This window comes from Vulpes lagopus, chromosome 12 (assembly GCF_018345385.1).
Source record: "Vulpes lagopus strain Blue_001 chromosome 12, ASM1834538v1, whole genome shotgun sequence".
In the NCBI taxonomy this organism is placed as follows: domain Eukaryota; kingdom Metazoa; phylum Chordata; class Mammalia; order Carnivora; family Canidae; genus Vulpes; species Vulpes lagopus.
The window spans coordinates 14,342,420-14,355,953 of NC_054835.1; the positions used below are offsets into that span (position 1 = coordinate 14,342,420).

A 13,534-nucleotide genomic window follows, 5' to 3' on the forward strand; every position below is an offset into this window, starting at 1 on the left:
GACTTATTTCCCAAGACCTTTGCATATAGATATTAACATTGGAGCAATTATTCAGGTTCATCTCAACAAGCTGTCTTGGGATTGCCTCCCCAGTGTCTCTCCAAAACTGATAAATAAGCTCTGATATGGCTCCAGTTCAGTTCCTTTTTTCATAAACCTTATATCCAGGGTTCAGTTCTCAGATTCCCCAAGCTCATTGGAGTGTCCACAGACTTAAATTCTTCTCTTTTTGTGCAAGCACTGAAAATCCAGGCATCAATTTCCATTCTATTCAGAAATAATGCCCTAAGGTACTTTGTGTCCTGATGGAATTTTCATCCTGAAAAGGAATCTGGAGGCAGTGTACTACCCAACTCTGAGAGCAGCACAGAGCAGTGGGTAAGGTCTTGACATCTCAGACATTCTCTGTCTCTCTGTTTCTCTGTGTGCATGTCTCTCTCAGTCTCTCTCTCTCTCTCTCTCTCTCTCACTCACTCACACACATACACACACACAACCAGTTTTCTCCATTTGCTCTCTCATGAACATACCCACATACTTTAAAATTTTTCATATAATCTAACTCCTTAGTATTTAAAGGGAATACAACAATCCCTCCCACCTCTTAGAACTCCATGGTTTTCAAAGCGCTGTCACATGCCATCACATGTGATTCTCAAACCTGCAAAAAGGGCTTCATGGGTGAGATGCGGAGGCTCACAGCTCATGCAGATAGGGATGATCTGCATGACAGGACAGTTTTCTATGCTGACTTTGGAGCCCTTGCCCATACAGTCCCCCACTCCCTATTCTCTCCTCTCTCCATCCAGCCACACCACAGAAAGCCTTGTGTCCTAAGGCCAACTGACCACACTAGTGTTCAGAAACCACTGACTCTTACAGACTCAAACAGGATTTCCTAAAGTGCACCATCAGAAAAATCAGTGATTGCTAAAAAGGACTTGGTCCTCAAAACAGAAATAATATTTCAAGGAAGGGAGCCAGAAAATCGGCTTTTTGTTTTAAAGTATTACAAGTGATTCTGATGCCCACAAAAGACATTTGCCCTGAGGGCTAGAGAGGAGGCTATCATTCCCTCCAGGTGTCTTTTGACTTTCTCCAGCCTTCTTCCCTCCTTTCTTCCTCCCTCCTGTCAGAGGGACGTCCCAGAGAACGCTGAATTCAGGCAATAGGCTGCAGAAAGAAATAGTCTGATGAGATCTAAGGAGGTGGAAGATCTTTGTGTTCATGGCAGAAGCAGAAATGGTGGCCAGTGCTCAGAGCTGGGACCCTTAGACCATTGCCATGGTGCTCTTTTTCATCCTCAGGTCACTCTGGAGGTCTTGGAGTGGCCTCTGGGATGAGTCCATCTGGTCCTATTTTCACTGAAACTCTTTGCTTTCCTGAGAGGCAAACAGTCTCTTCAACTTGAAGCTTAAAACACTCTGAGAAACAAAAGCGCTCAGTCTTAGTATAGAAACTTAGCAGAGCTATATGAGTAACAAATAGATGTGAGCCCACAAAGAAGCATGTCCTAAGGATCACCCCCATTTTAACTCAAATGCCAAAGGACCAGCACATGATTATTCCGTAATTTGGAATCTTGGGGTAAAAGAGAAATTAACCATCATTCACCTCCACTAAATGCTTGAATCAACTCTGAAACGATCACTCAGCCTATATCACTATATCATGAGCCTGTCTGAAAGTCTCCCATGATGGGGAATCACTTCCCCCAGCCAGTTCCCTTTGCAGGCATGACACTTAAGTCATCTGGAAGATAGCCTAACTTGTCTTTCTGTGTCTCTTTTATTTGCTATCTCCTGACTTGACTAATCCACCTCATAATACATTCTCTCACACTTCTCTCTTCCAGTAGAGAGCACCAACGGGCCAGCCACAAATAAGTGTCTCCTCAACATCCTGGGTCACTGCCTGTACACACAGGAAGGCTGAAGCTGCTCCTGTGTGAGTTGGGAAGAAGAACCATGTCCAGGATAGAGACAAAAATGGGGCTATCTATCCCTCTTGGTTCTAAGAGCAGGATTTCCTACTGTGGCAGAGATGTCAGGCAGTCAGAAACATAGGGAAACGAATAAGAAGAGGACTCCTTTTGAGATCCTCATATCAGCACCTCCAATTTACACAGAGCTTTAAGTTGAAGAAGTGCTTCCACATTCAGCACTTGAATGCTTCTCTAAACCCCCAGTGATTAGGCATCTTTACTCTTGTTTAATGTGTGGTATAGCAGTTAGGGTGTGGACTAAGAGACAAAAGGAAAGTTAAATCCCAACTCCATCAGTTACTAGTTTTGAGGGAATTGGGAAATTCGTCAGCCTCCTAACTCTCAATCACCTCATCTATAAAACGGGATAATAGAAACAAGTAGTGCTATTGTGCACTACAGGAGGGGCAGCAGGAGAAAGAGAGATGTCAGTTAATATGTTGTCTGGCCATTTGGCCAGACCTTTGTCTGGCCTTTACTCAGTAAAGGGTAGTGGTTTGTTCAGAAAACACTTGTATGTGTTAAATTCAGGTTTGGACCTAAATATATGACTCAAACTTTCCTCCCACTGTACTATGGACACCAAACATCTGGGAGTTAAATGCTTTCAGTGAGATAACAAATCTACACACAGGCTAAACTCCAGGCCTCCAGCGCCCTCCTCAACCACATACTGGAGCTCCAAAGTACTATAATCTCCTAGGGTACTCACAGTTCCCACATCTACATCTGCTCCTAAACTGAGATTGCTCAGACGGACCTTAAGAGCTTATAACATGAAATGTCAAGTTTCCCTCTAGAAAAGTATAATTATTTATTTTATCAATATAAAATTGCCTGTTCATCCCATCTCTTTATGAGTAGTAAAGTTACATATGTTTATTGACTTTGACCTCCTTCTTTTGTGAATTACACGTTCAAGTCTATTGCTATTTTCCAATGACAGTTTTATTATCGGCTTAAAGTAGTTCTCTATTAAGCATACGAAGCTTACATATGATGGCAAGTATTTTTCCTTCTTGCCATTTTTAATTTCTCTGTATTTTTTGCTTTTTATTTATGATGTTTTGATGTGAGAGGTATTTTACTTTTATGAAAATGAAATATGGCATAATTTTTCATAAGTTTAATTTCATAATTTTCATAATTTTTCATTGTTTTCCCTTATCAATGACATTCGTGTGAATGTGGCATTTCTCTTGTTGTATGTCTTTTGGTGTCATATCTTAGAACCCTTCACTAAATCCAAGATCTCAAAATTTCCCTAGGTTTTCTTCTAATAGTTTTATAACTTTAGCTCTTACATTCAATTTCAAATTAGTCCATTTCAACTTAATTTTTTATTTAAATTTAATTAATTAACATACAATAATTATTGGTTTCAGAGGTAGAGTCTAGTGATTCATCAGTTGCATGTAATACCCAGTGCTCCTTACATCAAGTGCCCTCCCTAATGCCCATCACCCAGTTATCTCATCCTTCTACACACCTCCCCTCCAGCGACCCTCAGTTTTTTCCTATAGTTAAGAGTCTCTTATGCTTTGTGAAATTAATTTTTATATATGGTGTGTGATAAGAATCCAACTTTGCCATGTGGCTATCAATGCCAGCACTATTTGTTGAAAATATCTTTTCCCTGCTGTGTAATCTGCATACCCTTGTCAAAAATCAGTTGACCATAGATACATGGGCTTATTTCTGGACTCTCAATTCTATTCCATTGATCTGTATGTCTATCCTTGTGCCAATACCACATTATCTTCATTACTGTTGCTTTGTAGTAAGTTATGAAATTGGGGAAGTGAATTCTCCAAATTTGCTATTGTTTTTCAGGATTATTTTGGCTATTCTGAGTCCCTTTAAATTCCATATGAATTTTACAATTTCTTTTTCTTTTTTTAATTAATTTTTATTGGTGTTCAATTTACCAACATACAGAGAAACACCCAGTGCTCATCCCGTCAAGTGTCCGCCTCAGTGCCCGTCACCCATTCCCCTCCACCCCCCGCCCTCCTCCCCTTCCACCACCCCTAGTTCGTTTCCCAGAGTTAGGAGTCATTATGTTCTGTCTCCCTTCCTGATATTTCCCAACATTTCTTTTCCCTTCCTTTATATTCCCTTTCACTATTTTTTATATTCCCCAAATGAGTGAGAACATACACTGTTTGTCCTTCTCCGATTGACTTACTTCACTCAGCATCATACCCTCCAGTTCCATCCACGTTGAAGCAAATGGTGGGTATTTGTCGTTTCTAATTGCTGAGTAATATTCCATTGTATACATAAACCACATCTTCTTTATCCATTCATCTTTCGATGGACACCGAGGCTCCTTCCACAGTTTGGCTATTGTGGACATTGCTGCTAGAAACATCGGGGTGCAGGTGTCCCGGCGTTTCATTGCATCTGAATCTTTGGGGTAAATCCCCAACAGTGCAATTGCTGGGTCGTAGGGCAGGTTTATTTTAAAAGAAGTCAGCTAGGATTCTAATATGATCACACTGAATCTGTAGATCTATTTGGGGACTATTACTATGTTAACCACATAAGGCTAGGTTATTGATTTGAGATCTTCTTTCTTTCCTAATATAGGTATTTATAATAAAACTATTCCTTCTAAACGCTGCTTTAGCTACATTCCATAAATTTGGTATGTTTTATCTTCATTTTCATTCATTTCAAAGTATTTTTGATTTTGTTTTTTATTTTTTCTTTGACCCATTGGCTATTTTGGAGTGTGTCTTTAATTTAATTTCCACAAATATGTGAATGTTCTCAAGATTTTCCAGCTATTAATTTCTAATTTCATTCCATTGCACTTAAAGAACATATTTGGTGCTATTTTTACCCTTTTAAATTTATTGAGGTTTGTTTTATGGCCTAGCATATGGTCTATCCTGGAGAATGTTCTTTTTTAAAAGAACTTATTTATTTATTTGACACAAAAAGAGAGAGCACAAGCAGTCAGAGGGAGAGGCAGACTCCCCACTGAGCAGAGCTCAATGCAGGGCTCAATCCCAGGACCCTGGGATCATGTCCTGAGCTGAAGGCAGACACTTAACTGACTGAGCCATCCAGGTACTACTATCCTGGAGAATGGTCTAATGTCCCTTGAAAATAATCTTGTTCTGTTGTTGTTGGACAGAGTGTTCTATAGATATCTGTCAAGTATAGTTGATTTATAGTATTGCTCAAGGGATGCCTGGGTGGCTCAGTCAGTTGAGTGTCCTACTCTTGGTTTCAGCTCAGATCATGATCTCAGGGTCATGAGATTGAGCCCTATGTCATACTCTGCTTCAGATTGTCTCCCTCTCCCTCTGCTCTCGTCCCTGCTCTCTCTCTCTCTCTCAAATAAATCATAAATAAATCTTAAAATATATATATATACATATATATATATATATAGTATTTTCAAGTCCTCTTCTTCCTTGTTGATCTTCTGCTTAGTTCGTTCAATCCACTACTGAAAGTATGATGTTGAAATCTCCACCTACTCATTTTAAATTATGTATTTCTCTTTTTATGTGTTTGTGTTTGCATTATATATTTTAGTGTATATGTATTTACAATCGTTATATCTTACTGATCAATTTACCCTTTTAAATGTCTCCCTTTATTTCTTACAATCTTTTTAAATTAAAGCTTATTTTTATTTTTTATTTTTTAAAGCCTATTTTTAATCTCTAAAATCTACTTTTATATTTAAAGGCTAATGTATAGCCACTCTAGTTATTCAGGGATTGCTGTTTTCTCATATTTTTATTTTCCATATTTCTTACTGAATTTTCAAAGATGTTCTTGAACACTTCTTCATTTGCTATTTGCCCTTAGGACCATTTCTATCAGTTTTAAAACCTTCTATTTTGATATTTTCACAAGTGTCATTGGGGAGTGGGTCAGTGGAGCTTCTCATATTGTCATGCCGAAAGTCAATTGCCTACCATTATATTTTTAAATTTCATGATCTTATTTTTCACCCAAACGGAAATTTTCTTAATAGAGGGGCATTCTCTTTTGACAGATGCAATATCTACCTGCTATTAGTATTATTTTTTTTTTATGATAGTCACAGAGAGAGAGAGAGAGAGAGAGAGAGAGAGGCAGAGACACAGGCAGAGGGAGAAGCAGGCTCCATGCACCGGGAGCCTGATGTGGGATTCGATCCCGGGTCTCCAGGATCGCGCCCTGGGCCAAAGGCAGGCGCCAAACCGCTGCGCCACCCAGGGATCCCTGCTATTAGTATTATTAATTAATTTTTTAAAGTTTTATTTTTTATATAAAGTCTTCTGTATAAAAGGATCATTCATCTGAATACTTGGAATGATACTCTTCTATTAGACTATTGAGTCTATTCAAAACACTACTTTAATTGGTCTATTCATTTTCAGAAATGCAGGTTGGGGTTTACTACAGGTTTTTTAGATGAGATGGAGTAGTGTTACCAAAATCAAATGTTAATTTATAGTTACTGTATATTTATAGTATAAATTCCCACAAATGTAACAGAAAAAATAAGGAAAAAATGAAAGAAGATTTTCATAAAATGAAAGGAGACATAATTTTAAGGTTGATAAGGACATTGTAGGTCAGATAAGTCAGTGGAGAAACATCCTTCATATCTCAAATAATAAAAACATCAAAATGTGAATAGCTATCTATCTCCACACAGTGGAATTCAGTGGAATTACTGAACAGAACTTAGTAAATTTTAATTTTAAGATTAAACAAAAAATCATGCAGGCAGCAATATAAAGTTATTCAGGAAGAAAATTATATGATAAGTCACAATATTGACTTGGAGAATTTACCCATCACATTGTCGAGTGCATAAGGTAACTGAAACAAAAAAGCTGAGGAAGTATGTTCACCAAAATGTTACAGTTGGTTGCAAGGCAGAATTTGGGATGGTGTTTGCTTTCTTTCTATTTAAATTTAATTAAATTTAAATGCAAGTATGGTTCAATTATTACCAAAGCTATCAGCATAATAGCACTGAAAAAGCATTTGATTAATAATGAAAATCCATAGTTAATTATCAAAACACTATTGGTAAAATACAAATAGAAGAACAGTTAATAAATATACCTTCTTCTGCTTAAGCTTTTTAAGGCTTTTTACTGTACTTAAGATAAAATTTTTAAATCCTAGTAAGGCTCTGCATGACCTGACCCCTGCTTACCTGCACCATCCCACATCTCACCACTTTCCCCTTCACCCCAACCATACTGACCCATATTTAACTCCTTATATACAATGAAGGCTCAGCTCACATCCCTTGCACATGTAATTCTCTGTAATGCTCTTTGATCCAGACTTCATAGCCTGGTCTTTTTCACCCTTCGCATCTCAAATAATACAAATGTTAAGTAATACATTGTTATTTATCTCCACACAGTGAAATTCAATATAACTTATTTATATGTCCTCCTTTTTATTCTTTTTGCTGTTTTTAAGATTTTTATTTCTTATATTTTAGATTTCTGAAAGGAAAAAAGACATGTTATTTTAATCTTTGGTATGCTTGAAATGTGTTTGGTAAAAAACAAAATATGGATCTCATATTCCTCTAAAATAATGAGACAATTGTCTCAACGCCATTTATTGAATAATACAACAGTTTTTTTCCCAAAGTGCTATAGTAATAATACACTGAATCCTACATGTTCTTTGGTCTGTACTTGAACCTGTTTGGTTGATCTGTTCATTCCAGCACCAGTACCACATAGTTTTATAACCCTTTATATTTGCCAGGAAAGTGTCCCCCTGTTCTCTCTTTTTCAACATTTTTCTAGCTCATTTTCACAATTATTTTGAAGTTAAACATAGATGTTTTCTTAAAAACCCTATTCAAAGTTTTACTTCAAATAGTTCAAATTTTAGACTCATGCAGTAGAATAAAAACCTTGGGAATCTTGGTATGCTTTTCCACTTACTAAGTTTCCACTATATGCTTCTCTGAAGGATTAGGAGACCCTGACTGAATATCAACATTTTAATGCATAGATTTGTTTGTTGATGATGTAGATGGCATTGTTTCACATTATAATATCATAATATATAATTATAATATAAATATAACATATATAATTATAACATATAGCATAATCTATAATTATAATATATAATATGTATATGTAATTTTTTAAAGTAATCTTAAGTAAGCAACCCAGTGAAGTTTTTCAACTCATGAACCCAAAATCAAGAGTCACATGTGCATCCTACAGAGCCAGCCAGGTATCCTTTCACATTATTTTTTAAACTTATTATTCTTGACTATTGCTTACATATAATAAAAATAAAAATAATAACAAAATAATAATAATAATAATAAATATTTCTTGAGTACTTACTGCAGACCAGTTTTTTATTACTTCATTCATTTCTTAAATACTTAAAGTAGGCCAGCTTTTTATTACTTCATTTTATTCTCACCATGATCCACTTTTCACGGAAAGAAATAGTCTTAAAAGAGCTCAGGCGGGGGGTGGGGGTGACTGGGTGACAGGCACTGAGGTGGGCACTTGACGGGATGAGCACTGGGTGTTATTCTATATGTTGGCAAATTGAACACCAATAAAAAATAAATTTATAAATAAATAAAAAAAGAAGAAGATGTGCTCTACAAAAATATATATATATATATATAAAAAGCTCAGATAACTAGCTGGGGGTTTAACAGAAAGTGTCAGAACTCAGATTTGAAGTGTTTTCAAATCCATTTTTATTTCTAATGGCATTTCAGTGAATTGTTTTAGGTTTCCCAAATAGGTCATCCTCTCAGCAAATCATCATTTTTCCATTTCCTTTACAATATCTTTCATCCAATTGTATAACACCAGTTTCTTATGCCACATACACCTGTTTTAAATATCACTTATATCTACACAATATCATAATATACCATCTAATCTTTAAGCACTTCAAGAAATTTGTAAGATGATATGATTTAAAATAAGATATGTGTATTATTCGTACAGTATTGAGTATTGGCCAGATTAGAAGTTGCTGGAATAATTGAGTTGTATAAAAATTTCCCATGTTTTGCTTTTATATGCTATTGCATTGTCTAATATCAAAAAATTATAAAATTTAGCCTAAGATATTTTTAATGCTAAAAAAATAGTTGATTTTGCTTATTTGAAGTCCTTATTCAATTGAGAGCATTTAATAAACATTTGTTGGTGTTAATGTTGCAGACAGTAGGAAAAATGGATGAAAGCAACCAGACTATAGTCTCTGAGTTCCTGCTTCTGGGGCTCTCTGAGAGTCCTGAGCAGCAGCGGGTCCAGTTCTGGATGTTCCTGTCCATGTACTTGGTCACAGTGGTGGGAAATGTGCTCATCATCCTGGCCATCAGCTTTGATCCCCGCCTGCACACTCCCATGTACTTCTTCCTGGCCAACCTCTCCTTCACTGACCTCTTCTTTGTCACCAATACAATACCCAAGATGCTGGTGAGCCTCCAGTCTCAGAACAAAGCCATCTCCTATGCAGGGTGTCTGACACAGCTTTACTTCCTGGTCTCCTTGGTGGCCCTGGACAACCTCATCCTGGCCACAATGGCTTATGACCGCTATGTGGCCATCTGCCGCCCCCTCCACTACACCACAGCCATGAGCCCTGGACTCTGTATTTTGCTCCTCGCCTTGTGTTGGGCACTTTCTGCCCTCTATGGCCTCACCCACACCCTCCTCATGACCAGAGTGACATTCTGTGGATCCCGGAAGATCCACTACATCTTCTGTGAGATGTATGTCCTGCTGAGGCTTGCATGTTCCAACACCCAAGTAAATCATACAGTGCTGATTGCTACAGGATCTTTCATCTTCCTCGCCCCACTAGGGTTCATGATAATGTCCTATGTCTGGATTGTCAGAGCCATCCTCCGAATACCCTCAGCCTCTAGCAAGTACAAAGCCTTCTCCACCTGTGCCTCCCATTTGGCTGTAGTCTCCCTCTTTTATGGGACACTTTGTATGGTATATCTGCAGCCTCTCCACACTTACTCCATGAAGGACTCAGTAGCCACAGTGATGTATGCTGTGGTTACCCCCATGATGAACCCTTTCATCTACAGCCTGAGGAACAAGGACATGCATGGGGCTCTGGGAAGACTGTTCCTAGGGAAAGCCTTCCAGAGGTTGACATGAGGTAATTTTGGAAAGGCCACTTAAGTGGAGACTGAAAATTTCCTTCACCATGTGCAAGGCATTATCCTATGGGGAATAGAGTACAAAGTACATAGCACCAACTCAGAATGAGCTCATACAGCTGTGATGAAAAAAAGAAATGTGAATGTGGGCAGCCCGGGTGGCTCAGCGGTTTAGCACCACCTTCAGCCCAGGGCATGATCCTGGAGACCCGGGATCGGGTCCCACATCAGGCTCCCTTCATGGAGCCTGCTTCTCCCTCTGCCTGTGTCTCTGCCTTTCTCTCCCCCTCTCTGTGTGTCTGTCATGAATAAATAAATAAAATCTTAAAAAAAAAAAAGAAATGTGAATGTAACCCAATGTCCACCAAGCAACAGCAGCCTTGGCTATAAATAAGGCCACCAACATTAATACCGAAAGTCTGCAAAATCAAATCCTTCAACTTGTCTGACACAGGACCACAGCCCCGTATTACCCAGATATTCCCAGTTATGGCCTAGTGGGATCTGTTATGTTCTCTAGCACACATCCACTCATAGTCTCTGACCTCTGAAATTCTCTAAAGATCTGGTTGCCTGCAAGAAGACAACTTGTACCAATCCACTGCCGATGTCCTGGGTGAGGCCACCCCTTACCTGCCACAGAAGCTCTGCTGGGCACAGTCCCCACTGCTTAGTTCTGACCCATTGTCCTTCTGGACACAACCACTGATGTTCAGGTGGAAATGGCAAGAAATCCCTCTCTTTTGGTCTGGAGCAATTTTTGTCCTTTGGGCCTCAAAACAATACTACTTCTGTTGCCTTTTTCCTGCATTCCTTCTCTCTGAGAAAAGTCAGATTGTCATTGGAAAAGTCCATCTGGTCCTTTATTTCTGTAGTTCCTTATCTCTCATCTCTTCTTCATTCCCTCAAAACAAAACTCTCAAGCATATCAACACATGTTCATGATAGGGGTGGTAGCAGAAGCAGCAAAAGGAAGAAGGTAATTGTGAGACCCAAATTCTACTTAGGTTATACAATTCTGACAGCAATTTTGATGTGTGTGTGTTTTCAACACCACCAGGCAGTGCTCTGATACCAGCTGGGTGTCCTTCAATTCAACTCAATTTCGACACTATCTACTTAGAGATAGTACCAAATCTCACAGCTTAAGGGCTCAGTCCTATAAGACTGCCTTCCTCCCCATTTAGACACTAATTACAAGTCCAAGGCATTACCTGTGCTTCTGACTGACCAGCTATAGTTTGGAGTTCCAACAATCCCCTTCTTGGGATGGATTAATTTTCTCAGAATAGCTTATGGAACTCAGAGAAACATTTTACTTACTAGATCACTGCTTATTCATGAACAACCAGATGAAAGAGATGTATAGGGCAAGACATGTGGGAAGGGGCAGGGAGCTTATATGCCCTCTCTGCATACACCTCTCCCCAAATCTCCATGTGCCACCAACACAGAAGCTCTTCGAACTCTGTCCTATTGGGTTTCTATTGAAGCCTCATTACATAGGCATGATTGATTAAATCACTGGCCACTGATGATTTGATCTCCAATCCATTGCCCCTCTCCAGAGGTGGAGGGGTGTGTGTAAATATCCTGGATATTTACACTGAATGCAGCAGGGACCGGATAAGCATTTCAATAAATGGAACTGGACAAATCGGAAATCCACTTTGGGGTAAAAAAAAAAATCTTTTTCAAAAATGATTTATTTATATTTTTTTAGAGAGAGAGCGTAAGCAAGGGTAGGGTCAAGAGAGAAGGAAAGAGAGATCTCAAGCAGAATCCTCACTAAGCCCATAGTCTGATGGGGGCTTGATCTCATGACCCTAAGACCATGATCTGAGCCAAATCCAAGAGTCAGGCATTCAAGTGACTGAGCCACCCAGGCACCCCTAGAAGAATAAAAAATATCTTGATCTCTCCCTCATCCGATATAAAAATCAAGTCTAGGTTGACAGCAGATCTAAATAAATGTGAAAGATAAAACCATATATCCTTTAGAGGCAAACATAGGAGAATATTAGCAAAGATTTTGCAAAGATTCTTAAACAAGACACAACACTAACTATAAAATACAAAATGACAAGTCGGAGTATTTTAAAATTAAAACCTCCTGTTTCTCAGACCCACCATAGCTGAATGAAAGACAACCACTAAATGGAAGATATTACTACATACATCTGGCAAAGGACTCCTAAGCTAAACACATAAAGAACTCCCACAAATCAACATAAAAGGGATAGGCAGCCCAATAGAAAAGTGGGCAAAGGACTCAAACAAGAACAAGAACAAGAAACTTTACCTGTGGAGAATAACCACATGAAAAAGTGCTTAACTTTCTTAGTCAGCAGGGACATGCAACTTAAAGCCACAATAAGATACCACCATACACCCACCAAAAAGCTCCAATGTAAAGGATGGAAAACATCAACTTATGTTAAGAATGTGGAGCAACTGGAACTCTCACTGGCTGCTAAAGGAGCATACAATTACTCTATTACCAATAGTAAGGAGAGCTGTGGAGCACTGTCTTCTAAACTAAATTAACACCTGCCCTATCATCCAGACTTTGCCCCTGTATTACAGATAGATGCCCAAGAGGAATGTGCAGCTGCATTATTCCTAACAGCCAAAAACTGGAAGCCACAAATGCCCATCAATGGTAGAATGGATTTTAACGGCACAGTCACACAATAGAACTCTACACAGCAATGAAAATTAACAACCCACAACCATACATAACAATGTGGGTGAACCTCACATATAGACTGTTGAGTGAAAGAAGCAGACACACAGGAGTACCAGAGGGGTACTTCCACTTCAGTAAAGCACAAAGATGGGTGAACTAATTCATGCTATTAGGAGTCAGGGTCTGTTGCCCTCACAGGAACAGTGAGTGACTAATAGAAAACAAGACAGCATTTCTGCAGGGCTAGTGATGTGTTTTTTTAAAAAAAAAAATCTGACTGCCGATTATTCATGTTTGTTCAGTTTCTAAAAAGTCCTGCCGGTGCTGGGGAAATTGGACATCCACATGCAGAAGAATGAAACTGGACCACTCTCTTTCACCATACACAAAGATAAACTCAAAATGGATGAGAGATCTAAATGTGAGACAAGATTCCATCAAAATCATAGAAGAGAACACAGGCAACACCCTTTTTGAACTTGGCCACAGTAACTTCTTGCAAGATACATCCACAAAGGCAAAAGAAACAAAAGCAAAAATGAACGATTGGGACTTCATCAAGATAAGAAGCTTTTGCACAGCAAAGGATACAGTCAACAAAACTAAAAGACAACCCACAGAATGGGAGAAGATTTTGCAAATGACATATCAGATAAAGGGCTAGTTTCCAAAATCTATAAAGAACTTATTAAACTCAACACCAAAGAAA

At 38.6% G+C, this 13,534-nt stretch overlaps 1 protein-coding gene across 1 annotated transcript; it reads left to right on the forward strand.

Moving 5' to 3' along the window:
* Positions 1-9,144: 9,144 nt before the first annotated feature.
* Positions 9,145-10,134, forward strand: LOC121473816 (olfactory receptor 1D2). Its single transcript, XM_041726558.1, has one exon. It carries the CDS (start codon positions 9,172-9,174, stop codon positions 10,132-10,134), a length of 963 nt encoding a protein of 320 aa, XP_041582492.1. The 5' UTR covers positions 9,145-9,171.
* Positions 10,135-13,534: the final 3,400 nt, after the last annotated feature.

Coding starts and splice junctions, on each gene's coding strand:
- LOC121473816 (XM_041726558.1), top strand. CDS start 9,172: ATGTTGCAGACAGTAGGAAAAATGGATGAAAGCAACCAGACTATAGTC.